The following is a 27,387-nucleotide window of genomic DNA, read 5'->3' on the forward strand; positions in this document are numbered from 1 at the left end:
CATAGATTCCATGTCTCTAAAAAATGTTTGAACAACTTGTTTCACCGGATAAATTAAATGAATTTGGTCATATGCAGGGCCAGATGAATTTTGCTATTTCTGCGGAGAATTTTGGTAAAAATCTGTGCATTTCTCTGGAATTATTTTGGGAGTATCATAGCTAAAACCTTAATATGTGAAATAAAAAATTATATCTTTTTAACTTTTATTTAATGTTTAAAATGCAAATCCAATTAGATCCACTTTATTTGGTAAACAAAGCAAATCTCTCATATAATATCTCTACTAAAAGACAGAATATATTACTTTACAAACTGCATTGTACATAAATCAGATGAACATTTTCATATAAGTCAATAATATTACTGTACTTAATTCAAAAACTGCATAAATATAGATTTACTCACGTTTACTCAAGTAAATAAACAGAATTAATGATGGGCTAAAAATCTGCAGAATTCTGCGCACGCAGATTCCTTGTGAGCCTGGTTATATGTCACTTCTTTAACTTTATTGGTTAGGCAGAATTTACTAGGTGAGTTCCAAACTTTTTTCCACTCAATCTGCTCAAATAAGGAATTCCAAAAAGATTTGCATTTAGGCAACAATGTGCTTTATTTTAATGTAACAGTTAATAAATTTATTGTCTTTAATTTTCACACCATTAATACTTAACTGATTAGTATGTAAAAGATTTGATTCAGAGGATAAATTACTGGATAAAAACTGAACAATTCCACTAGGAATTGCATCAAATACTATTGCAAATTCTATCAGTTATGTGGATCTTGTAATAATTGAGAAGTTCACAATAATTAAAAAGTTGTCCATTCCTTTTAAATTACTGTAATTTATTTATTTATTTATTTTTTTGAAAGGGGGGGGGGGTGATAAATGATTTAAAAAATTATTATTTTTGATTCTGATCGGCGCCGCTTCAGAGGCGTTGCTCGCTGCAGAAGTTGGGATTTGTTTAACTTTTCAAGCGGCGACAGAAGCGTCAGCCAATCAGATTGCTGTAAGCAAATACACTAGCTCAGACAGTGGCCTATTGCTGACTAATTTCATTGGCTGATGCTGCTATGACAATTGTGTCAGCCCCAACTTCAGACACGCCCTTTCTCAACCGTTGATGCTGAAGCCCCGTGTGAATGGGGCGTTATGCGTGGGAGAGATGCTTCAAATTATTTTTGAAAGTATGCATATTTTTAAAATAACTAGTATTTTACAAATACACTCGAACTGTTGAATGAGACGCATAATGAGAATAACCAAAATCATCAGATGAGTCAGTGCTTCATAAAATGAAGCCTTGACCGTGCAAGCAGAGACTGCATATCTCGGATATGCAATTTCAGAAACGATGCAATCAGTGGAGCCAGTTAAGCCACTGTGAGGGGTGGGGTTAGATAAACCCATTAAAAAGCATTGCATGCAGCTCAGATTGCAACTACACCAAGTCTGCATCCAGACCCCCCTCTCGAATTACCGAGCGTCAATATGTTGGTCGTGAGAATGTGTTTGCATGTTGATGGAAGCCCAGCCGTTGTGTTCATATCTGTGTTCATGTTCATCCTCATATTCATGTCTTTGTGTTTGTGTTTGTTGTAGTTTCAAAGCACCCGGTCCTCCTCCCCTACTGAGTGTTGTCATTTTTCCCCATGGAGCAGAAAGGTATATAAACGTCTCCTGAATCCTTCCATTCTGATCTGGAAACAGTTTTACATCAATGTCAAATCATAACGATGGCGACCAAACCAAAACTGCTTCTATGCCAGATAATCAACAACTAACTAAGATTTGGTTTGATGGACATTTCATGGCATGTCAGTTTCTAATATAAATGTTTGATCAGGTATTGTTAGGTTGAGGATGAAAACCAAATCTTAACAGGGCTCTCTTTTTTGTGTGTGTTTTACTAACATCTTTATTTCTCTAATTTCTGCAGTACAGTTAATTATTTTTTTAAATATTTCCCAATGATGTTTAACAGAGTACAGACGTTTTTTAATAGTAATTCCTATTATTTTTTCTTCTGGAGAAAGTCTTATTTCTTTTAGTTTGGCTGGAATAAAAGCACACTGTAAAAAATTTTAATCAAGCAACCTACAATTTTTCAGTTAAACTTCTCTAGTCATTTCAACTCAACATCTATCAAACGGACTAAAAATGTTAAGTTAAACTTCATATAGCTAAAAACTATTAAGTTGAAACCTGATTAACTGATTAAAATAAGTAACATTTGTTGTTATGACTTTTTTGTGTCTTTTTTCTGGTGGTTAGAGGTCGCTGGTGATCGTGACAATTGCAAAGACAACTAATTATTTATAAGAAAACTATATGTTGAAAATCTGTTAAACAGCACAATATTTGAATAGTTAATATTTTACTGGTGGGCTAATAAATTTGACTTCAGCTGTTTGTTAAAAATATAATCTGTGCATGTGTGTGCAATTGTTAAAAATGTGTGTAAAACTGAACTTTTAAGGCATTTTTGACCTTTAGGAGAACAGGCATTAAAAGGTTTGGTAACACTTTAGTTGAAGTAAGATTTAACACTATTTACTACAGGCACATTGCCTGCCTATTATTAAGATATGAACTGTTTATTAGCACTTATAAAGTATGATCCTATTGTACATGCCTAATCCTAGCCAAGACCTAAACCCAACTAATACCTTAATAACTATTATTAAGCAACTAATTAGTAGTTTACTGAGTTGAAAGTCTCACTTAATTGTTTGTTAATAGCGTGAACTGTACATTAAAGTAAAGTGTGACCAACAGTTTTAATTAAGAAATTAATAGTTTTATTTAGTAAGGATGGATTACATTGAACAGGAGTGACAGTAACGATGTGTATAATATTTAAAAATATATATAAATACTGTAAATAATGATAATTTTATTGAACTTTTTGCTCGTCAAAGAATACTCAAGTACAGTTTTCACAAAATATTATGATCCAGCAACAACAATTGATAGTAAGAAATGTGGTTAAGCATCTAAATCCTCAGATTGATTTCTAAAGGATCATTTGGTTAGCACTGTCACCACCAAGAAGGTGGCTGGTTTGAGTCCCGGCTGGGTCAGTTGGCGTTTGCATGGAGTTTGCATGTTCTCCCCGTGTTGGTGTGGGTTTCCTCCGGATGCTCCGGTTTCCCCCTACAGTCCAAACACATGCGCTATTGACCTTATTCTCCGCAGACGAGCAGGAGCTGCCATTTGATTCTTTTTGGCACGAGACTTCCGGTCTCATTCACTTCCATTTATTTTTAGACATTAAAAACTGCTCGTTTCGCGGTTTGATGTTGCAAACTGATATTTCCTTGTTATATTATTCTACTTGGTCTGTATAGTCATGCAAACATTTGTTTATAGAGCAAGTAGTTTGACCGTTTTTTGCCGTTTATTATTCCTTGTCATTTCTCCCATAGGCGACTGAAACGGAAGTTCTAAGACAATCGCGAAAACAGGCGCACTTCCGCATTTTAGAATAAGGTCAAAAGGTGAATAGGGGAAACGAAATCGGCCGTTCTGTATGAGTGTGTGTGTGAATGTGAGAGTGTATGGTAGTTTCCCAGTACTTTTACAATGTAGATTGTGTCAAAGCAGCTTCATAAAAAGAACATAAAAGATCATAGTACATATGCTGGAATAGTTGGCGGTTCATTCTACTGTGGCGACTCCTGATAAATAATGGATTAGGATGAAGGAAAACGCATGAATGGATGAATTTTAAAATATATTTACATAGGAAAGTCAAAGCACATGCTGTAAAGGCCCCGCCCTCTTTTGCAGAAAAAGGGGGTGGGGTCAGCAGCTCATTTGCATTTAAAGAGACACTTATTAAAATAAAGATTTACATCAGAGCGTTATAAAAAGCACAATAGGGTCATCAAATAAAATCTAAATTAAATTTGTTTTTTTTTAATTAACTGCTTGAACAGTAACAGACGAATTCATACGTGTTCAGTCGTATGAAAATGTATGATTTAAAAAAGGGGGAGTGGCACCAAACCCCGCCCCTAAACCCAACCAATGTTTGATGATGTGCACATAGTACTAAATCGTACGAATTAGATTGTTAGAATTCATTAGAATTAGCCACTAAATCAAAAAGTTACGAACTGCTGTGATACTACGTTGAGAAAAATATGAAGCAGGCGAGTTGAAGTTTTTAAAATATGAAACCAAAATATTTTAATGATAAATATAAATTTCTTGCTTTTTAGCTTTTCATCTCTCTTAATGTCTTCAAATACATCACAAATTCTTCTTTGAACACCACTAGTCTTGGGGGAATTTTGAAAAAATTGCGTTTATGAATATAACATTTTAATAATAACAACAAATTATTCATTATAAAGATGATGCGGTGGCGCAGTAGGTAGCACGTTCACCCTCTCAGCAAGAACGTCGCTGGTTCGAACCTCGGCTGGGTCAGTTGGTGAATAGGTGAATTGGGTATGCAAAAATTGTCTGTAGTGTATGATTGTCAGTGAGTGTGTATGGATTTTTCCAGTGATGGGTTGCGGCTGGAAGGGCATCCAATGTGTAAAACATGTGCTGGACAAGTTGGCGGTTCATTCTGCTGTGGCGACCCCTGATTAATAAAGGGACTAAGCCAAAAAGAAAATGAATTAATTCATTCTTTGTATAAGATATATTTTTATTCTTTTATCCTTAAGTATTAGGCCAAACTTAATCATTTTCAGTGAGAAGGCTTGCAGATAATTTCTGTTGTATCCAAACTAATAATGTAAATTAAGTTAAAGCCTTTCTATCTCCTGAAACTGTATGTGAGGACTGAGAAACACACACACACACACACACACACACACAAAGAGAGAGAGAGAAGGAAATGCGCTAGTCTGAGGTTTCCTAATGACAGGTTTTCATGGCAGAGCCGCTGTCTGACTGCGTGCGTGTGTGCGTGTGTGTGTGTGTGTGTGTGTGTGTGTGTGTGTGTGTATCTGCGGCAGAAAAATATAATTGCCCATCAACTACCGGCACTTTGGCTTTACCCACAAACCCCTGTCGGAGAGCATGACTCAAGACAGACACTTTAGAGAGTGAGTCTCCTTTTGAAAACTCCTCTTCATGTTGCAGTTCTTATACGGCTCTTTCGGTACATTCTAAGGGTACAGAATTAATACAAGTTAAAAAGTAGTCTATATATATATATATATATATATATATATATATATATATATATATATATATATATATATATATATATATATAACTATAACCTCTCTAGTTTGATTAGAGTCTAGTAACGTTGCACTGTATTCGATGCAATCAATAACAGCATGAGAGGTTTTATGCTGAAGGCTTGGTTTTTACTCCAGAAATTGTATTTAGTTGGATCAGGGTTATTATATTAATTAATTCATTCATTTTTTATATTCATTTGTGCTACCCACTGCACCACCGCGTCGCCAACATTGAGATGAAATGTTAAATTTTACATTGTTAAAAAAGAACAGTGCCGCCCCCAGGTTCATTCATTCATTGATTCATTTTCTTGTCAGCTTAGTCCCTTTATTAATTTGGGGTCGCCACAGTGGAATGAACTGCCAACTTATCCAGCAAGTTTTTACGAAGCGGATGCCCTTCCAGCCACAACCCATCTCTGGGAAACATCCACACACACATTCACACACATGTTCATACACTATGGACAATTTAGCCTACCCAATTCACCTGTACCGCATGTTTTTGGACTGTGAGGAAAACCGGAGCACCCGGAGGAAACCCATGCGAACACAGGGAGAACATGTAAACTCCACACTGAAACGCCAACGGAGTCAAGGCTTGAACCAGCAACCCAGCGACCTTCTTGCTGTGAGGCGACAGCACTACCTACTGCGCAACTGCTTCGCCCATTTGTTACTCAGTGATAGTAAAATAAAACTGGGAAAATTCTCACATTAAGCATCACAATAAAAAAGAGAGCAAAAAAAAAAAAATGGTTTATTTACTTTTTCAGTTATTTTTTGTTTATTTATTATTTATTTATTTATTTTTTGTTTATTCATTTGTTTTTTGTTTATTTAGTTTTATTTATTTATTCATTTATTTATTTATTCATTTATTATTTTTAGTTTATTTATTATTTATATAATTTAATTTATTTATTTGTTTTTTATTTATTTTTATTTATTTAGTTCATTTATTTTTTCATTTATTTTTAGTTTATTTATTTATTTTGTTTTTTATTTATTTAGAATGTATTTATTTATTTATAGCTAATTGATTTATTTTAGTTTATTTATTTATTTTAGTTTATTTATTATTTATTTAATTTTAATTTATTTGTTTTTTATGTATTTTTTGTTTATTTGTAATTAATTTATTTTGAATTTATTTGTTTATTTATTTTTTTGTTTTTTTACTTATTTTGTTTTTATTTATTTACAATTTATTTATTCAAAATTTATTTATTTATTTTTTGTTTATTTGTTTATAAATAATTTTTTATTATTACTTTTTATGTATTTTTAGTTTATTTATTTATTTAAATATATTTAGTTTATTTATTTAACATCTTGCCAAACTTTTGCGTTAATTAATAAAATGTTTACTTTTTTAACAGAGGCTCTTATGCTCACCATGGCTGTATGTAATTTAAAGTACTCTAATTTAAAATATTTAGTTGAAGATAAAGTTATTACTCCTCCTGTGAAACTATAATACTTATAGTTGGGAATATTTCCCAAGTACTGTTTAAAGTAGAGCAGATTTTTTTAAATACTAATTTTTTTAAGAGCTGATTTCTAAGTTTGTCTTCAACTTTATGTTGCCATCATTACTGCAGTCTTCAGTGTCTGATGATCCTTCAGAAATCATTGTAGATTATTAATTGCTTACTATTAAGTAATGTTGCCAAAGGGAAAAAATCTGGACTGTAAACATGATAACTTTCATTTTCTCAGTTTCGTCTTGCTGCTTTACTCTCCGTCTTTCTCTGCCTTTCTCTATCTCCGCTCTTGAGCTTCATGAATGGCATTCTTTCATTCCCTGTTTCTTCTCTAATCGAAAATAGCTTTTGAACCGGAGCCAGAAGGAGAAATCAAACCGTAACATTTGGCTCCGTTCCAGCCCCTGATTTTCCCACTTCTCCTGCTCATTTCAGCTGCATTTTTCCTTCTTTTTCTCCTCGTCTCCTTTGATCCCATGTTTTCCAAAAACTCTACTTCACCTCTTGCCCTTCACCTCCACGCCGGCAAAACAAAACGCTCATAAACGCTCTTTGATTTCTCCACCTTTTTTTCCCCCCTCCTTCTCTTGGTTTTGGGAGAAGTTTCTGTGGTAACACTTTTTTTTTTGCCTGCTGTTTATTGTGAGATCCTCATTGGGCGGCTCAGAAAAAAAGACACACAAAGACTCAATAAAACAGCTCTCCTTAACACTGCGCACGCTCTTATGACAGACACTAAACACTCTTTAGTTAACACACTCTTCAGTCATTTCCACGAGGTAAGTTTGAGCTTTTACAATCAGGATTTAGCCAAGTGCATTGGATGGCAAATGAAATATGGAAATTGAGCTGTATTGCATTGAAGTGTTATGCTGTGTGCTTCATGTGTGCTAGATAAAGCTGTTGTAGTACTTTTCTGAAGCTGTTTTACACTGATTTATTGTCTTTGCATGCTTCCCTATCGCTTCTTTATGCATGTGCATTGATTATATCATTAAAAATGTAATTGTGCTCCAAAAAAAATCAGTTCATAAAAAGTTTAAAAGCCTATTCAATCAGGGTGACAAAATTCATGTGCGTCTGGAGTTGATTTGGACAAGTCGTTTCTGTGTGGAGTTTGCATGTTCTCCCTGCCTTCGCGTGGGTTTCCTCCGGGTGCTCCGGTTTCCCCCACAGTCCAAAGACATGCGGTACAGGTGAATTGGGTAGGCTAAATTGTCCGTAGTGTATGAGTGTGTGTGTGAATGTGTGTGTGGATGTTTCCCAGAGATGGGTTGCGGCTGGAAGGGCATCCGCTGCGTAAAAACTTGCTGGATAAGTTGGCGGTTCATTCTGCTGTGGCGACCCCGGATTAATAAAGGGACTAAGCCGACAAGAAAATGATTGAAATACAGGAACGTATGTATTTAACTCACACAATAACCTCAAATCAGCAGTTATTAACGATGCAGTAAAGCAGGGGTCTCAAACTGTCAGCCCGCGGGCTATTTACATTAACATAACGGATATCCACACAGCAGTGGATATTATTGTGTATCCTGTCACATTTGGCGGGCAAAAACAGTGCAAAGTTAAACGCACGCGATATGTGTGCATGAACTTTGTGACAACATTGAGTGTGACTTTGCACTCACACTACAAGCGTACCGCGCCAAAGTCCAAGCGAATCGCGCTTCTGCACACCTCTTCCAACCAGGCCAGTGCCGGCCAACTGTAGCGTGCCTGAACCCGATTCAGAGCACTCACACTTCTTAAAAGATCTGGGAAACGGGCCTGGGCACGGTTCGGATAGCCAAGTGTGAGTGCGCCCTTAAAAAACACAAAATATGCTAAATGTTAATTAACAAATCTTTTTTTCACAGCGTAGCTTATAGTATTTTCTTGTACATTGCTTGCTTTTCTTATAAAACCTTCTAATCAGAACTTTCAAACCCATAATATAAAAGATTAACACCTATTTCAGTGTATTCAGTGTTCATTACTGTAATTATTTCTCCAGGTTACTCCTCCAGGTGATTCAGACTCAGAGCTGGTGGCTTTAGGCCACTGGCCGAAGTGCCCGATCCCAAACGTGCCCTCAACGCTGGACAAACAGACCAACTGGGCAGGACTCTTACCATTACCGACCCCAGAAGAGAAAATGAAGACCGACTCTCAAGTCATCAACTCATGCATCGTCCCTATTAACGTCACAGGTAAACACCTCTAGTGTTTGCTAATGGTAATGCATGCTGAGTCAGGACCTAGAATGACATTTAAAGGGGCAGTTCCCTCAAAACTGACGATTTATACTGTTGATTTACTCATCCTAAGGCCATGCAAGATGTGGTGAGTTAGTTTTTCTTCAGTAGAGCATTGAAGAACATATGAAAAAAAAATACTAGTGTTTCTGAATAATACTAAAGTACTTACAATGGTCCCTCGCTATAATACAGTTCACCTTTCGCAGCCTCGCAGTTAAATTTTTTTTTTTTTTTTTGCAATTTCACAATGTTTTTTTTTACAGCACATTGGGTTCTGTTTCCTGATTGGCTGTAGATCATCGTCAGTCAATCTCCTCTGTGTCTCTGCTACAGTACAGAATGTGTTCAGCTTGCCAAATTAAAATAAACCTTCGATCGCTAGCAAGACCATAGTAAAGGGGGTCGTACACAGGATACGACACACCACACAGTGCCATGCATTTGAGAATTGTTAGCATAGGTTTATATCAGGGTACACACACCAGCGCCTCAAGTCAGCGGCTGTCTGTGGTGCCCAGCTATGACTCAGGACACTGTTCATATTTATGCCGCGCCACAGAGCGCCATCTGAATCATTTCATTTTAATAACATGCCAATGTGTGCATCCGATGTGTGTTACTTCCAGCTGTCATGTGCGCAGCGCATCTGGGGCCTCATGTATAAACGCTGCGTACGCACAAAAACTTTGCGTACACCAGGTTTCACGCTCAGAATCGCTCACGTTTGGATTTACTAATGATGAAATGAACGTGGGAATGTGCGCAGCTCCATGCCAGCTTCATGGCTGGCGTATGCACATTTTTTGTGCGTGTCTGTTTTATTTCCATTGGCGACTCCTAGAGGCAGTTGTGTTAAATTGCACTCTACAAAGTGCCTTTGAGCCTTGCAATGGCAGCTGTATGAGACGAGTTCATCTAGCAGGTATATAAGGTTTCCATACCATACAGTTGACCAGCCAAACATTAAAGCGCAATTTGCAGCGGTCGCCTGTTTTCCCAATGTAATGGGACGGATCTACTCTTTTTTTTGCATAGATGTTTAAATGTATATATGATTTGTGTCATTCATATATATATATATATATATATATATATATATATATATATATATATATATATATATATATATATATATATATATATATATATATATATATTTATATATATATATATATATATATATATATATATATATATATATATATATATATATAATCTAAATAAAAAAAACATTTTCTCAAATGTATGCATGCATGTGTGTATTTAAAAATACATAATAAATGTACACACATACAGTTGAAGTCAGAATTGTTAGTCCCCCTTTAATTTATATATATATATATATATATATATATATATATATATATATATATATATATATATATATATATATATATATATATATATGTATATGTATATATATATATATATATATATATATATATATATATATATATATATATATATATATATATATATATGTATATATATATATATATATATATATATATATATATATATGTATATATATATATATATATATATATATATATATATATATATATATATATATATATACATATATATATATATGTATATATATATATATATATATATATATATATATATATATATATATATATATATATATATATGTATATATATATGTATATATATATATATATATATATATGTATATATATATATATATATATATATATATATATATATATATATATATATATATATATATATATATATATATTTCCCAAATTATAATTATATTTAACAGAGCAAGGAAATGTTCACAGTATGTCTGATAATATTTTTTCTTCTGGAGTAAGTCTTATTTGTTTTATTTTGGCTAGAATAAAAGCAATTTTTATTTTTTTCAAATCCATTTTAAGGTCAATATTATTAGCCCGTTTAAGCTATATTTTTTCGATAGTCTACAGAACAAACTATTGTTATACTTGACTAGTTACTATAGTATACTTACTCTAACTTGCCTAGTTAACCTATTTAACCTAGTTCAGCCTTTAAATGTTACTTTAAGCTGTATAGAAGTGTCTTGAAAAATATCTAATAAAATAATACTTACTGTCATCATGTCGTTATTAGAAATAAGTTATTAAAATTATTAGGTTTAGAAATGTGTTGGAAAAAAAAAATCTTCTCTCTGTTAAACAGAAATTGGAGAAAAAATTAATCAGGGGGGGCTAATAATTCTGACTTCAACTGTATATTATGACAAAACAGTTTTATTTTTTAATGTGATTAATTGCAATTACCCAGCACTAAAATATAAACATATGATGACCCAATATTTTAGTTTTTACAGCTATAGTGCACATTATATGACAATACATCACAGTTTACTGTAGTGATAATGAGACCAGTTTCATTTGTTTTGATTGAAAATCGAAGTGCTGGTAGCTGTTGACTTTTAATTTATTACCCCAATTTCATGTAAAAATCTTCTTTAATGCTCTATTGAAGACAAAAAATAAATAAATAAATAAGTTGACTACATCTTGGATGCCCTGATGGTGAGTGATTTTATTTTTAAATGGTAGTTCATAGCATTATAAAATGTTTTCTTCTGAAATATGAAGTCTCATTATAATAAAGAAAATAAAGAGGTATTTGACATTGGGCTCAGTTCTGGTGAAGCTGTCGCTCCTAAAGGAGAACTTTGGATCTAGAGATGTAGAATTGTGAATTATTTTGAGATTATTAGAAATATAAACAAAACAGTTTTCATAAAAATAAAACTTTCCTCCCACCATCCAAAAACATGCAAGTTAATTGACTACTCCAAATCAGCACCATAGACATGCTCCTAGTAAGTAGTTATCTCTAAAGAGCAATCACTATCTGTTCATTAGCTACTACAGTAGGGGAGTTCTCGAGATCTACCTGAGCTCAAACTCCGCTCTTGTCCTGCGAACGGGAGGGAGCCCCGGGCTCGAGAATCTTATGAGCTCAGGGCTCTCTCCCGGGACAGCATGCCAAACAAGCTTTATAATCAATCATCAGCTAAGTGTGAACTCTTGAAACTCTGTTTATAAAAATACCCGTGTGCGTGTGGACATGGCTTTATAATCCTGTACCACATATATCTCAAACTGGAATCCAGAAGGGCTGCAGCTCTGCAAAGTTTTGCTCCGACCCTAAACAAACACAGCTGATCCAAGCCACCTTGATTAGTTGGATTAGCTGTGCTTGATTGCTGGAGCAAAACTGTGCAGAGCTGTGGCCCTCCAGGAATCCAGTTTGAGACCTATGCTGTATCAGAAATGACAAAATACTGACTTTTACCTGTTCATACAGTGTATATAGTGATATTATAAGGCTTTCGAAATCTCATAAGTAAATCTATATGACAGCATGCCTTAACATCTTGACCAAAGTTCTCCTCTGGGATCAGTGAACAGACGGATGATCTTGTGCGAACGCTGAATTGTGAAATGTGAATTGTTTTCAGAAGAGGGCGCCAGCGCTTCTTCCCCCTCAGCGATATCAGCTTTCCTAAGTGAGAGATCTTTTACATGTCCATTCAGTTTCCCCCTTCAGTATCAGTGCCACTTCATCCCCTCACCATCTCCATCTAGAGTAACATGCGGAGAGAGAAGAGACCAGTTTGCATCTCAGACATTTTAACACTTTCATTTTTGACTGTTGTGGCTTCCTAATTGAATCCATTTATATGTTAATAGCGGTTATTGGTCTATGCTACTGTAAGACGAAGCTAAGGGGCTGCTAACTTAATAAACACACAGCAGTTTTAAAGCAGATGGCGGAGTAGGTGAGCTGAGCTTTTATTTGTTTATTTTTATTCAGGATAGATTAAGATACTAGATCTCTTCTCCCAGGGAGGCTCGAGCAATAAGACAGCACAAAAAGCTTAACATTAAAAACAAATACAAACATATAAGACAAAAAAGTTATCTCGATCATTTAATTTCTATATTTGTATAGTAATACAGAGTTTTATATATGAAATGTTTTTTATTATTTGTTATTTAGAGGCGACATGGTGGCTTAGTGGTTAACGCTCACAGCAAGAGGTTTGCTGGTTCCAGTCCCAGCTGGGCTAGTTGGCATTTCGGTGTGAAGTTTGCATGTTCTTTCTGTGTTGGCTTGGGTTTCCTCCGGGTGCTCTAGGGGAATTGGATGAACTAAATTGGCCGTAGTGTATGTGTGTGTGTGTGTGATTGGGAGCGTGTATGGCTGTTTCCCAGTACTGGGTTGCAGCTGGAAGGGCATCCGCTGCGTAAAACATATGCTGAAATAGTTGGCGGTTCGTTCCGCTGTGGCAACTTCTAATAAATCAGAGACTAAGCCTAAGAAAAATGAATAAATGATTTATTGTTTTTTTTAAATAATATAAAGAGTAATATTATAGTTTGTTTTATTATATTATATTATATTATATTATATTATATTATATTATATTATATTATATTATATTATATTATATTATATTATATTATATTATATGTGAGTATTGTATATATTTACACTACCGGTCAATAGTTTGGGGTCAGTAAGGCTTTTAAAGGTTTTAAATTAAGCTTCTCCTGCTCACCAAGGCTGCATTTATTTAATAAAAAATACAGTAAAAATTGTAAAATTGCGAAATTTTACTGCACTATAAAATAACTGTAAAAGTAAAAAAAAAAATTTCATTCCAGTTATTTTAATGATGATTCTTCAGCTTTATTACTTCAGTCTTCAGTCACGTGATCCATCAGAAATCACTTTAATATTATTATTATTATTATTATTATTATTATTATTATTAATGGTAATAGTAAAGAAGCAGTAGTGACTGAACTAATAATTTCGCTTGAAACTACATGCAATGAGCAATAAATAAATATTTAATAAATAGATAATTGGCAATTTATTTATTTTTTACATGTAATAAATGTAATAAATAATATGCAAATAAATAATATACAAATAATAATAATAATAATAATAATAATAATTAATATTAGAGTGATTTCTGAAGGATTACGTGACTCTGAAAACTGGAGAAATAAAGCTGAAGATTCATCATTAAAACCACTGGAATAAATTATGAAATTAAATTATAAACTACTTTTACAGTTATTTTACAGTGCAGTCAAATTGATGAACAGAATAATTTTCTTTAAAAAAAAAAAACTTGAAAAAAGCAACCCCAAAATTTTGACTAGTATATATAAATACATGCACATACATAAAAACTAAATTATACAAAACAAAAACGCTAACATAGATATTTAAATTTAGATATCATTTGTATTATAAATCTATGTATTTTATATCTGAATATAAAAAAATGTATTTTTAAATATAAGCACACATGTGCCTATTTGTATATTCATAATAAATAAACACAGTACAAATACACACTATGCACACACACACACACACACACACATATATATATATATATATATATATATATATATATATATATATATATATATATATATATATATATATAGGATGTAATTAATCACTGATTTTAGAGTATAATTTATTAATTAACAACAAGGGATTACACGTTAGGGCTTAAAATTAAGACAACTTACTAATATATATATAACATAATTTTTTATTCCAGAAAAACAAAGTATGTCTTTAAGAGTCCATAATGGTAAATAAAATTGTACTTAAAATAAAAATAGTGCACTCAATTTTTCTGTCAACAGCATCTGGCTTTAGCAGGTAGATTAAAGTAATAATGCACACTGATTGGCTGTTGTCACACATTGCCGCAGTGTGATTGGCTCTGGAATGACTCCATATAGAGGTGGCACAGTTGCTCAGTGGTTAGCACTGTCGCCTCAAAGTAAAAAGGTCACTGGTTCAAGTCCTGGCTGGGCCAGTTGGCATTTCTGTGTGGAGTTTGCATGTTTTCCCTGTATTGGCGTGGGTTTCTTCCAGGTGCTCCGGTTTGCCCCACAGTTCAAACACATGCGCTATAGGTGAATTGGGTAAACAAAATTGGTCGTAATGTATGAGTGTGTGTGTGAATGTGAATGTGTATGGGTGTTTCCCAGTACTGGGTTGCGGCTGGAAGGGCATCCTCTGCGTAAAACATATGCCGGAATAATAGCCGGTGGTTCATTCCACTGTGGCAGTCCTTGATAATCAGGGACTAATCTGCAGGAAAATGAATGAATGAAGGGGACATAACTAAATATTTTGCTGAATGTTGTCGAAGGTTAAATCAGATCCTTTTTACATGTGATAAATGTTTCAACAGAGATCATCAAACGTGCATTGAAGAAGTTTCATTTCTCAACATATTAAAATAGCCCAAACTGAATGAGAATCACCTGAATGCATTAGAGTATCGTCTGAATTAGACACGGCCGGAAAAGTAGGTTAAAATCTGCAAGTCATGAAATTTGAAACAAAACAAAAAGTTCTTAGTCGTCTTGGCAACTTTCTTTGTGCCAGGAAATGCAAAGAGTCAAGAAAGCGTTTTGTGCATGCTAATCAGTCGCATTAGAATTACAAAGAGGCCAAATATATCCACTCCAGGCTCCACTGCAATGGGACTTTTGCAGAGCGTGTCAGCATGGATTGAGTCGAAGGCTGGAAACTGTGCATCACAGGAACAGTGGTGTAATTGCTGCTCAAAGGCCCAAGTCTGCAATCACATGAGAGTCATGATGCATGAGACTGGACAAACATCTAAACAAGTAGAGCTTCAAATGCAGAGAAGTAGCAGCAGGCTACAGTCTATAAGGCTAGAGGCTGGGGCAGGACTCTCATTTTCAACCCTGGATGTTTATTTATTTATTATTTATCATTATTTGTGTTCTGATGTCCTGAATATGTGGCTCCTTTCACCTTGCATGATATTTAATATTGTCTGATGCATTTTTTTGTCAGTGAAAATATTTTAAACATGACTGAAAGCCATCTTTATGTTTCATGTATAATTTTACAATACATGCATTGCGCTTTTGTTCTTGTTACATGTATTGTTGATTGTGTATATGGATATTTTAAGCTGTTTTATATATATGACATGTGCATTATCTGTTTTAAAGGGATAGTTCACCTAGAAATGTCCATGTTCTCATTTATAAGGGGTCTTTTTTTTGTTGAACACAAAAGAAGATATTTTGAAGAATGTTGGTTGCTGGCACACATACAGTTGAAGTCAAAATGATTAGCCCTCCTGTGATTTTTCTTTTACAAAATTTTCCCATTTGATGTTTAACAGAGCAAGGAATTGTTCACAGTATTTCCTATAATATTTTTTCTTCTGGATAAGGTTTTATTTGTTTTATTTTGGCCAGAATAAAAGCAGTTTTTAATTTTTTTTGCAGCCATTTTAAGGTCAACATTATTATCGCTCTTAAGCAATAATACTAGTATCTTGAAAAATATCTAGTCAAGTATTATGTGCTGTCATCATGGCAAAGATAATACAAATCAGTTCTTATAAATGAATCATTAAATCTATTATGTTTAGCAGTGGCGGTTCTAGTTTCAATGACCTCCTGGGCAAAACCACCTTAAACATCCCCCTAGAAATAAAGACACTATGTGGTTGAATTTATATATATATATTTATCTTTCCTGGTAAAATAAAGGTTATAATAATAATAATAATTTAACATATTTAAATATATATTTTTAAATATCTACATTTAAAATAATTATTATATATTTATTTATTTTAATAATATATATTATATATATTTATATATATATTTAACAATTTATTTATTTATTATTATTATTATTATATATTCTGAAAAATTACAGAAATCAATCCTAAATGTAAGAGCCATAATGTGATTTAATATATTTATTATTGTGCTCTATTTTATGTACAGTTTACACGTTTATTATTTGTGTACGTTTGTTGATTTCACCCCTACTCTTTTGTTTGTAACGGTTTTCTCCACCTTTAATGGACTGTTTAAGTTATATTAGGACTTAGGAAAGTGAAAGAAAGAAAGACAGAGCAACACAGTCTTTTGACCGGAGTTTGTTGTGCTGTTTGAAAAAGTGAAAAGAAACCCGAGTTAATTTAATGACCGACTAAATACATTAAATGTAACTGAAAAACAATGTAAAGACACAACTGTAGCAATATTCTAAGACTTTTGCATAATGACAGTTTTATATAATCCCAAATATATATGTTTTCTAAAATTATCTGTTGTCTTAGACCCGACTCATGATCAAGAAATAATGTTATGAAGTCTTAGTTTCCTCCTTGACTCAATATTCCCTCTTTCTGCTTCATAGCCCTGCTTGGTCAAAGTAACATTATCATCATATGATGTAAACTTTAGTTTTGTCGACTTGCATGTCGATGCATATCAGCGTGCATGTAAACTACCAAGATTAGGAACACCGCATGTGAGGATCATGGGAATGGCTTTCTGTGCACATGGGTCAATTTGATTTAACCAAGGGCGTAGATTTGCTCTTGACATTGGTGGAGACATACAGTTGAACTCTTAATTATTAGCCCCCTTCGAATTTTTGTTTCTTTTTTAAATAATTACCAAATGATGTTTAACAGAGCAAGGAAATTTTCACAGTATGTCTGATAATATTTTTTCTTCTGGAAAAAGTCATATTTGTTTTATTTCGGCTAGAATAAAAGCAGTTAAAACAATTTAACACCATTTTATGGAGAAAATTATTAGCCCCTTTAAGCTATATTTTTTCTCGATAATCTACAAAACAAACCATGATTATACAATAGCTTGCCTAATTACCTTAAAATGTCACTTTAAGCTGTATAGAAGTGTCTTGAAAAATATTTAGTCAAATATTATTTGCTGTCATCATGGCAAAGATAAAATAAATCAGTTATTAGAAATGAGTTATTAAAACTACTATGTTTAGAAATGTGTTGAAAAAATCTGCTCTCTATTAAACAGAAATTGGAGAAAAAATAAACAAGCGGTCTAATAATTCAGGGGGGCTAATAATTCTGACTTCAAATATACATCCCTAGAGCTGCATTGAACAGCACACATTCTGTTTCGCGCTTTTAAAAAACACGAATAAAGTATTCATAATTTAAAATAAACACTTAATAATACAAAGACCAAACCCCTTCCCATGCTGCAAATTTACATTAGTCAATTAACATGACTTTACTGCAGCCGGCCTTTAAGGAGGTGTGAATGTAGAGAAATTTAGAGACGTGTGTGACGCAACTTTATCTTGATAATTCTTTCTCATAATCATGGAGGCCAAAACCGAAACTGAATTTCGATTAATTGCGCAGCCTTGGTTAATAGTATTATGGTGAACTCGTAGCGAACTTGACTTTGTGCACGTGTACGTTACTAAGGGTTGACGGAGCATTATTTAATTACTGAATAAATTATTGGTAAAGGGACATTTCAGTAATTGGTGGATATCGTTGGGGACACACCCTATCCGTCCATGCCAATTCTACGCCCTTGGTTTTAACCAGGGCGAGGCAGTGGCGCAGTAGGTAGTGCTGTCGCCTCACAGCAAGAAGGTTGTTGGGTCGCTGGTTCGAACCTCGGCTCAGTTGGCGTTTCTGTGTGGAGTTTGCATGTTCTCCCTGCCTTCGCGTGGGTTTCCTCCGGGTGCTCCGGTTTCCCCCATAGTCCAAACACATGCGGTACAGGTGAAATGGGTAAGCTAAATTGTCCATAGTGTATGAGTGTGTGTGTGAATGTGGATGTTTCCCAGAGATGCGTTGCGGCTGAAAGGGCATCCACTGTGTAAAAACTTGCTGGATATGTTGGCGGTTCATTCTGCTGTGGCGACCCCGGATTAATAAAGGGACTAAGCCGACAAGAAAATGAATGAAAGGTTTTAACCAGCGTTGTTTTTTCGGTTGCACATAAAGAATAACAAACTTGAGTTGTGAATTGAATTGTGAATGGCCCCTTACATCTTTATTCTTGGATAACCACTCAATACACTTGCATAAAGTAAATCTTATCTCAAAGCTTTTACTGGGGCACTTTTTTCTTTTTTGGTCTCCCTAGCAAGATGCCTCTGTGGGTGATCGCCCATATTGCCCAAGCCTAAATCCGCCACTGATGTTTAGAAATGTGTTCTCTTAGTTAAACATAAATTAGGGGAAAAAATATACAGGGGGCTAATAATTCAGGATGGATAATAATTCTGACTTCAACTGTATATCTCCATAGTAGGAAAAATAAATGACTGTGGTAGTCAATAGGTGCAATAGGTTTTTTGTGTTCAACAGAAGAAAGAAACTCGAATATATTTGTCAGTAAATGTTGCAGAATTTTCATATTTGGATCAAATATCCCTTTAAGAATTTCTTTTAAAAGAAACTAATATAAGATTAATTGATTTAAATGTGTTTTATTGTGGCTGCAGCATTGCATTTGGCATGAAAAAGCCCCAGTGGTTTATGAGTGTGAGAAACATGGGAGGGAGAAGAAGAAAAAGTGGCTCGCACCCAACAGCCTCTCACATGTCTGGTGCTCTTTGCAGGGGTTGGGTTCGACAGAGAGGCCAGTGTACGCTGCTCGCTAGTGCATTCGCAGTCCGTGCTTCAGCGGCGGAGGAAGCTCAGGAGACGGAAAACCATCACTGGCATTCCCAGACGAGTGCAGCAGGATTTGGGTGTGTGAAACTGCAACATATTCCTACTATTTCTGATTTTATGGCTTGTTTGTTTACAAGATAGAATAGGGCGGTAAACTGAAGTACAGAAATCTTATATATGGCAATATATGCAAATTACATATATGACATACAAGTTTATTTTTATGTTTAACATGTATAAAATGTATGTCATTTATGCAACTTTATTTTAAAGGGGTGGTCCAGAGTGTATTTTTAAGGCCTGGTTGTGTTTATAAGATGCAAAGCAATATGTGCTCATGCTTTATTTGTAGAAAATCACATTATTTTTTCATAAATCTTTCTTTGATTATATACAGCTACTCAGTTTACATGAAAACAGCTGTCATATTTCCTAGTTCCTCTAAAGACCTGCCCTCAAGAGGCTCTGATTGGTCAGCTAACATAATGTTCTGTGATTCGCAGATAAGCTCCACATCACCAATCAGCGTTTATAACATTACAATTCCTCTCGCCACGCCTCTTCACTGCGCAGGGTGTATGTGTGTAACCTGAAGGGTTTATAACATCATTAACCCGGATGTGTTTTTTTGTTGTCCCCAAACTTCGTTCGCTGTAGGCTTTGCTAAGGTAACTCTGTAAAAGCCAGTGTGGCCCTTTGCATTGAACTTTGATCGCCTTACATTCAGAGATGTTGTTTATATTCACACAGCTACATTACACATCAGTTTAAATATGATATCGTAGTTGACCACCGCTTTAAAAATAATGCAAAAATGCAACTATTGGAATTGTTACGTAACCATATGTTCTTATATTTATGCTAGATTTTTTTATACATCCCAGCAGGCACAGGACATCAACATGATGTCAGATTGATGTTGTACCTCAATGTTGTGGGACGTTTCATTTTGTTTGGAAATGTAAATCGGGTTGACGTTAGAACCCAATATCAGACTGACGTTAATGTCTAATGTCATTACATTTTGGTTACTTTACAAGGCAACCTAAAAACAACAAATTATCAACGTCTAATGATGTTACAGCTTGACATTGTGTGGACGTTACCAATATGACGTCTTGACATGCATTGACCCAGAGACTGTTTAGATGCATGTCACTGATGAGAAGATGACATATGTTTACTGTATGAAGACCGAAATGGCCTTAAACACCCAGCAGACACAGGACGTCAACATGACGTCAGATTGACGTTGTACATGTCTTGGGGACGTTGCATTTTGTTTGAAAATGAAAACCGGGTTGACATCAGAACCCGACGTCAGGCTGACGCAATGTCCAAACCCAACATCCCAACGTCCAATAAAGTTACAGCTTGACGTTGTGTGAACGTTACCACTATGACATCAATCAGACACTGGACTTTGGTTGCCATACCTGACGAATAAATTTCAGTATTTAATGTCAATATGACGTTGGTTTAAGATGGTGGCTCGACGTTGTATTTTGGTCACTTTCAAACAACCTTAAATCAACCAAATATCAGACGTTGGATTTCGGTTGCCATACCTGACGAATAAATGTCAGTATTTGAAGTCAATATTCAATTTTATTCACCTTTCTTTGTATAGCACTTTTACAATGTAAATTGTATCACAGCAGCTTCAGATAGAAGATTATACTAAACTGAAACAGTGTCAGTTCAGTTTTCAGTGTTTAAGTTCAGTTTAGCTCAGTTCAGTGTGGTTAATAGTCACTTCTGAGAGTCCAAACACTGAAGAGCAAATCCATCAATGCGCAGCTCTAAGGATCCCGAACCATCCAAGCCAGCGGCGAGGAAAAAACTTCACCAATTGGCGAAAGTGAAGAATTAAAAAACCTCGAGAGAAACCAGGCTCAGTTGCACTGCAAAAATGCTTTTCTTACTTAGATTTTTTGTCTTGTTTCTTGTCTAAATATCTCACAATTCTTAAATCAAAAAAAATAATAATAATTAAGACAAGCAAAACTTATTGTCTTGTTTTCAGCAATAATATGCCAATATTAAGTTAGTTTTTTCTTAAAACAAGCAAAATAATCTGCCAATGGGGTAATCAAAATAATCTTGTTTTTCATTTTGACATAAGATTATTTTGCTTACCCCATTGGCAGATTATTTTGCTAGTTTTAAGGAAAAACTCACTTAATTTTGGCATATTATTTCTTAAAACAAGACAATATGTTTTGCTTGTCTAGAAAATTCGTCTTGATTTAAGAATTGTGAGATATTTAGACTAGAAACAAGACAAAAAATCTAAGTAAGAAAAGCATTTTTTGCAGTGTGGGCACGACCATTTTTCCTCTGGCCAAACGTCTTGTGCAGAGTTGCAGTCTAGGTACCAGAGGCTGGAGAATGTTGGACCTTAGCAAAGACTCGTCTGTCCCTGGAGCGTCAAAGGAATCAGTCTCATGCTCTCCACTCCTCCATGACCACCACAGCAGCTGCTCAGGATACGGCCTGGTCCAGGATTATGGAAACCTTGGGATCATCTCGTCGCTGGTCTTGGATCGAATCAGTGGTGCTGCATAGTCTGACGACCTCGGGATGAGTATTCCCAGGTGGAAATAGAGAATAAAAAGAGTAATTAGTGTAGCTGCTGTTCATAGTGTATATAAACGAGATGCAGAAACCTGCGTGGGGCACATTCATGTATCAAGTAATGCACTGAGTGTATGCTTTACTAAAAAGATAGGTCTTTAATCTAGTTTTGAACTGCGAGAGTGTGTCTGCGCCTCGGACATTATCAGGAAGGCTATTCCAGAGTTTAGGAGCCATAGATGAGAAGGCTCGACCTCCTTTACTCGACTTTGCTACTCTAGATACTACCAGAAGCCCTGAGTTTTGAGATCTTAAAGAGCGAGTTGGATTGTAGTGAGACAGAAGGTTGGTTCGATATACAGGGGCTAGATTATTTAAAGCTTTATAGGTAAGAAGCAATATTTTAAAATCAAATACGAAATATGACATTGGTTTTGCCTCGATGTTGGATGTTGGTTTACAACACAATCTAAAATCAACAAAATATCAATGTCATTTCACATCATTATTAGACATCAAAATAACATTGTCCTTAGATGCTGATGACCTAAATGTGACCTAATATTAACGTCCTATGATGTTGTGTGTCTGCTGGGATTAGTCAACATTTCAAGTGGATCAAAACTTAATTTGACAACTTTTAAAGTGGATAAAAATATCAAAACTCCTCAAACTACTAAATTTATTGAACAACACCCATTCTTAAGACTATTTTGAAAATATTTTTTGATCCACTTCGAATGTTGACTACTGTATATAGCCTAATATGGCCATAATCAGGTTTCTGTATAGGAATGCCATGTATAAAAGCATTGTTTAATGTGTTCATTCTTCTTTAGATTCTGACGAGTCTCCAGTGGCAAGAGAACGTACTGTGATAGTACACACAAATCCTGAAATTGGCCAGGAGGATCTAACGCTCTCTCATCTCAAAACCAAGGACTCTGGTTGCCAAACTGAAGAAATCCTAATTGCTGGGGCTGCACCCTCACGTAGACGGATTAGAGCACAAAGAGGGCAGTGCATGACCGTGTCTCTGTCCCATTCGACAGGCAACATATCTTCTCTGCCTGACAACTCTGACGCTATGTTCACTGCCTCGGCGGGCTCCCGTCTGCGTTCCCGAAGCCTTCCGCGAGAGGGAGGCCGACTGGTGGATGAAGGTCATGATGACAGCGATGAAGAGGAGGATGAGGAAGAATTGTCTCCGTTTGAGGCAGAGGACTTCCTACCAGTTCCAGGGGAGCATATATTAAAAGATGACGAGGAAAGCACTGATGATCAGACGATCCCAGAAGGACAGCATAATAGTTTGAAATTCAAGCAGCATGCTGGAAGTACAGACCATGAATGGTTGGAGAGGGGTCGATCCCGTCTGCCTCGGAAAGCTGACATGGGTAGTTGTGAGATTTCCTCTAGTTCTGACACATTCAGTAGCCCTATTCACTCCATTTCCAATGCTGGTGTGCTGACTAGCCAGATGGACCACAAGGAGGATCACCAGTCCTCAAGCGGCAACTGGAGTGGTAGTAGTTCAACATGTCCCTCCCAGACGTCGGAAACCATTCCACCTGCAGCCTCACCCCCACTCACCGGATCATCCCACTGTGATTCAGAGCTATCGCTGAATGCAGCTACCAATACTAATGATGATTCCACTGGCTTCATTATTGATCCGTATCCTGGGGACCGATTGCAAGGGCTCCGCAGCCATAGAACGGGTTCATTCACTTCCACTGCAACTGACATGCTTGACGATGCTGGAGTCAGCACTGCTAGTGAGGGTGAATGGAGTTATCCCCAATACAGGCATAACATACCTTGCCACCCTGACTTCAGTCCTGAGCACTCAAGGGCAGAGAACATACTCGAATGTCCCAGTTTTACTAGCATAGCCACTTTTGAAAGTTTAACAGATAGGCCACCTTCTGAAAAGGCAGACACCACCTCACACTATTCTGTAGATGCCGAGGGCTACTATACCTCCATGCACTTTGACTGTGGTCTTAAAGGTAGCAAAAGCTTCACATATAACTATGCATCTGTAGACCAGCAGCAGGCAGACTATGGACATCAAACAAACACACTTGGGAGACATAGTCTCTCTTTAAGGAAACCAAAGGTGAAGCCATCCCCACCAAAACGCAGCTCATCATTGAGGAAATTAAGCAGCCATGTTGGACCTCCCACAGACAAGAATGAACCAAAGATTGCAGGTGATCAGAACAAATCAATGTCTTCCGGGGAGAGAACACATAACATGGGATTAAACGGAACCTCCTTGAGTCAGCTGGAGAGCGAGGAGCCTATGGGAGCATGGGGTGTTGAGAGTTCAGCCGAGATTCCAGATGTTGCTTTGTTTGGCTCCACAGAAACGCATTCCTTCAAGGATGAGGGAGCTGTCCAGTCAGACTATGCAGATCTCTGGCTTCTTAATGACTTAAAATCCAACGATCCCTACAGATCATTGTCAAATTCCAGCACAGCTACGGGTACCACTGTCATTGAATGCATTAAGTCACAGGAGAGCTCAGAGTCCCAGACCTCACAGTCAGGTTCGAGAGCCACAACTCCATCACTACCATCAGTGGAGTGCGAGTTTAGGCTACCCTCACCAGAAAAGCTGGTAGGTCTAGCATCACCTTCAAGTGGCTACTCAAGCCAATCAGAGACACCAACATCTTCTCTTCCATCTGCTTTCTTTCCAAACGCTCACCCAATGTCCCCTACTGGTGGCAAGAGGAAACCCAAAGTCCCAGAGAGGAAGTCCTCACTTGCTTCTTTGCAGCAGAACTCATCCAAAAGGGAACTTGAATTGCCTATTATACCTCCCACCCACCTTGACCTAAGTGCCCTTCCCAATGTCAGCAAGCCTTCGGTTCACAAAAACCAGATGCACGTCCTTCACCACAGCAAGAAAAAAGCAGCAGAAACCAAGCGTGAGTGTCAAGCATCTTCAGTTTCAAGTGATGATCTACCAGTTAGCGGTGCTTTAGCCATCACTCCTACAATACTTCGTTCGGTTCAGCTACGAGCAGTTGGAAAATCTGGAGAAGGGAGTCATGATCAGCCTATAACTGATACTGCCACTAGGCCTAAGTGTCCCACTGTGACTATCATCACACCACCTACTCACAACAAATCCCACGAAAGTAGAAAACCTCCACCCTATAGACCTCTTCTCACAGAACCCACCTCTCAGGACAATTGTGAATCACTGTTTACCCCAGTAAATGGACTAGCTGCTAAGAATACTCCAAGCCATTTTGGTGCAAGAAATCGATATGACCGATTAGCCCCATCACCTCTTTGGAGCATGACTGCTTTTAAGGCTCAGACTGAGCCGGTAAACCTGGATGAAGTGATCTCTGAGAATTCTCAAGAAGCTGCAGAAGAGAAGATCCCCTCAGATTATTTATTTGCCCAGAGTAGCATGGAAGTACAGCAAAACCAGTCATTGAGATCTGAGCCAAACGACAGAAGCCCTGGTCAGAATGGTGTAGCAAAAAGGTCAGATAGTCTTGACCAAGTGCCTGATATTGTCAATCAAAGATCAGAGACATTGCAAGCTTACAAAATCAGTGGTGCTGGAGAAGAATCTGTAACATCAGGTGTTCCAACCAGAAGTGCCTCACAAGAATATGTAGAGGAAGGGTCTACACCAGACACAGAGGACTATTTTAGCAGAGGTATGTTTGTGTAAATCAAGGGGTGCTCAACCCTGTTCCTGAACATCTGCCTTCCTGTAGATTTCAGTTGCAACCAGTGTCAAACACACCTGCCTGTAATTATCAACAGCTGTTTAGGTCCTAATTAATTGGTTCATGTTTGTTTGGTCAGGTTTGAACTTTGTAAGAAGGTAGATCTCAAGGAACAGGGTTGAGCACCCCTAGTGTAATCATTCCATTGATGTATATGTATTGAGTGTTATTGTATCTTATTTCGGAGAATTTAATCAAGAATGGGTTTTTATTTCAGAGTCCACACCAAGTGATCCATCTGTGTCCCCTCTGATAGACGAATCCAAAACTGAAGATGATAGCGTTTTCCTATCTCCAAGTAAAAGTCGCACGACTGAAGATCTCTTTGCCATGATTCACAGGTGTGTTTCAATATAGTTTTGTACATATTTGATGTCCTTAAAAGTAGGACTGGGTCAATAAATTGAATCAAGAAATGATTCTTTACCAGTTCTGAATTTTTCCTAATGCATTGCGATTCTCTCTTGAATCGGTTCCGAGCTTAGTTTTTACCACCAGATAGCACTGTAAGCTTTTCAAACTGCTACCAATCCTTGCACAAACGACTTGAAAAGTAAAACAATCTTTAATAAAGTTAATGATTTAACAAAAATATTTAAGCGAATAACAAGACAAGTTCATAGTAAGCTGTGTTTACATTATTCCTGTGTAATAAAAGCCATGGTGCAAGTACATATGTCCATTAACAGTACATGACCGAAAGCAAGTACATGGCTGAAAGTGCTCTTTAAAAAGTAGCCCCAAATTCCTCTGCTGTTATAAACTAGCCTAGAGTGCCATCTGCTTTTCAAGACTAGCCAAGACCATGGTCTGCTGTTGAAAAACTAGCCAACACCATGGTCTGCTGTTAAAAATTAGCCTAGAGCCCCATCTGTTGTTAAAAACTACCATAGACCGCTATCTGCTGTTTAAACTAGTCTAAATTCTTGTCTGCTGTTAAAAACTAGCCTATAGTGCTATTTGCTGTTTAAAAGCGGCATAGAGCACAATCAGCTGTCAAAAACGAGTAGGGTGAAGCTGCAGGCCCGGAGACCCAACTGCACACTTAGACCTGCATGCTCACACCAGCACTTTCAGACCTATCATTTTCTCAGACAGTGCCACCTGCTGTTCAGACCAGCAATTTCAAGACAGTCCTCACTGCAGCCCGCAGCTTGATGACATACTAGACCAGGTCCACAATGTAATGGATGATCGCCTACGCCTACCCTAAACCCAACTTTCACAGTAGTATGGGCGTTACCTTAGTGGGGGAACAATGTCCTCTATGTATTGGACCTGGTCCAGTACGTCATTGTGATTATAGACTGCAAGAAGGACATCTTAACACTTTCTAGCAAGTCACATAGCAGACACATCACCCTAACACTAACGGTAGGTCTGGAAGTGCTGGTCTGAGCATGCAGGTCTGAGCGTGTAGTTGGGGCTCTGGGCCTAGAGCATGGTCTGCTATTAAAAACTAGTCTAGAGCACAGTCTGCTTTTTAATTCTAGCCTAGAGTGCCTTCTGATGTTGAAAACTAGCCTAGAGCCTTATCTGCTGTTAAACTAGTCTAGA

The 27,387-nt window shown here is 36.3% G+C and overlaps 1 protein-coding gene across 4 annotated transcripts in view; it reads left to right on the plus strand.

Moving 5' to 3' along the window:
• The window catches only part of nhsa (Nance-Horan syndrome a (congenital cataracts and dental anomalies)), a 212,338-nt gene that overhangs the window by 181,043 nt on the left and 3,908 nt on the right, over positions 1–27,387 (plus strand). The window contains exons 5-10 of one of the 4 annotated variants that reach the window (XM_087307630.1): positions 1,612–1,674; positions 8,706–8,901; positions 12,437–12,484; positions 19,438–19,569; positions 22,909–25,758; positions 26,048–26,171. In XM_087307630.1, the coding sequence (XP_087163756.1) occupies positions 1,612–1,674; positions 8,706–8,901; positions 12,437–12,484; positions 19,438–19,569; positions 22,909–25,758; positions 26,048–26,171 (3,413 nt within the window). The remainder of the gene's footprint in view (positions 1–1,611; positions 1,675–8,705; positions 8,902–12,436; positions 12,485–19,437; positions 19,570–22,908; positions 25,759–26,047; positions 26,172–27,387) is intronic. The other 3 variants (XM_087307631.1, XM_087307632.1, XM_087307633.1) reach the window with 3 other exon arrangements.

Source organism: Danio rerio, chromosome 23 (assembly GCF_052040795.2).
Source record: "Danio rerio strain M-AB ecotype USA chromosome 23, GRCz13ab, whole genome shotgun sequence".
NCBI lineage: Eukaryota > Metazoa > Chordata > Actinopteri > Cypriniformes > Danionidae > Danio > Danio rerio.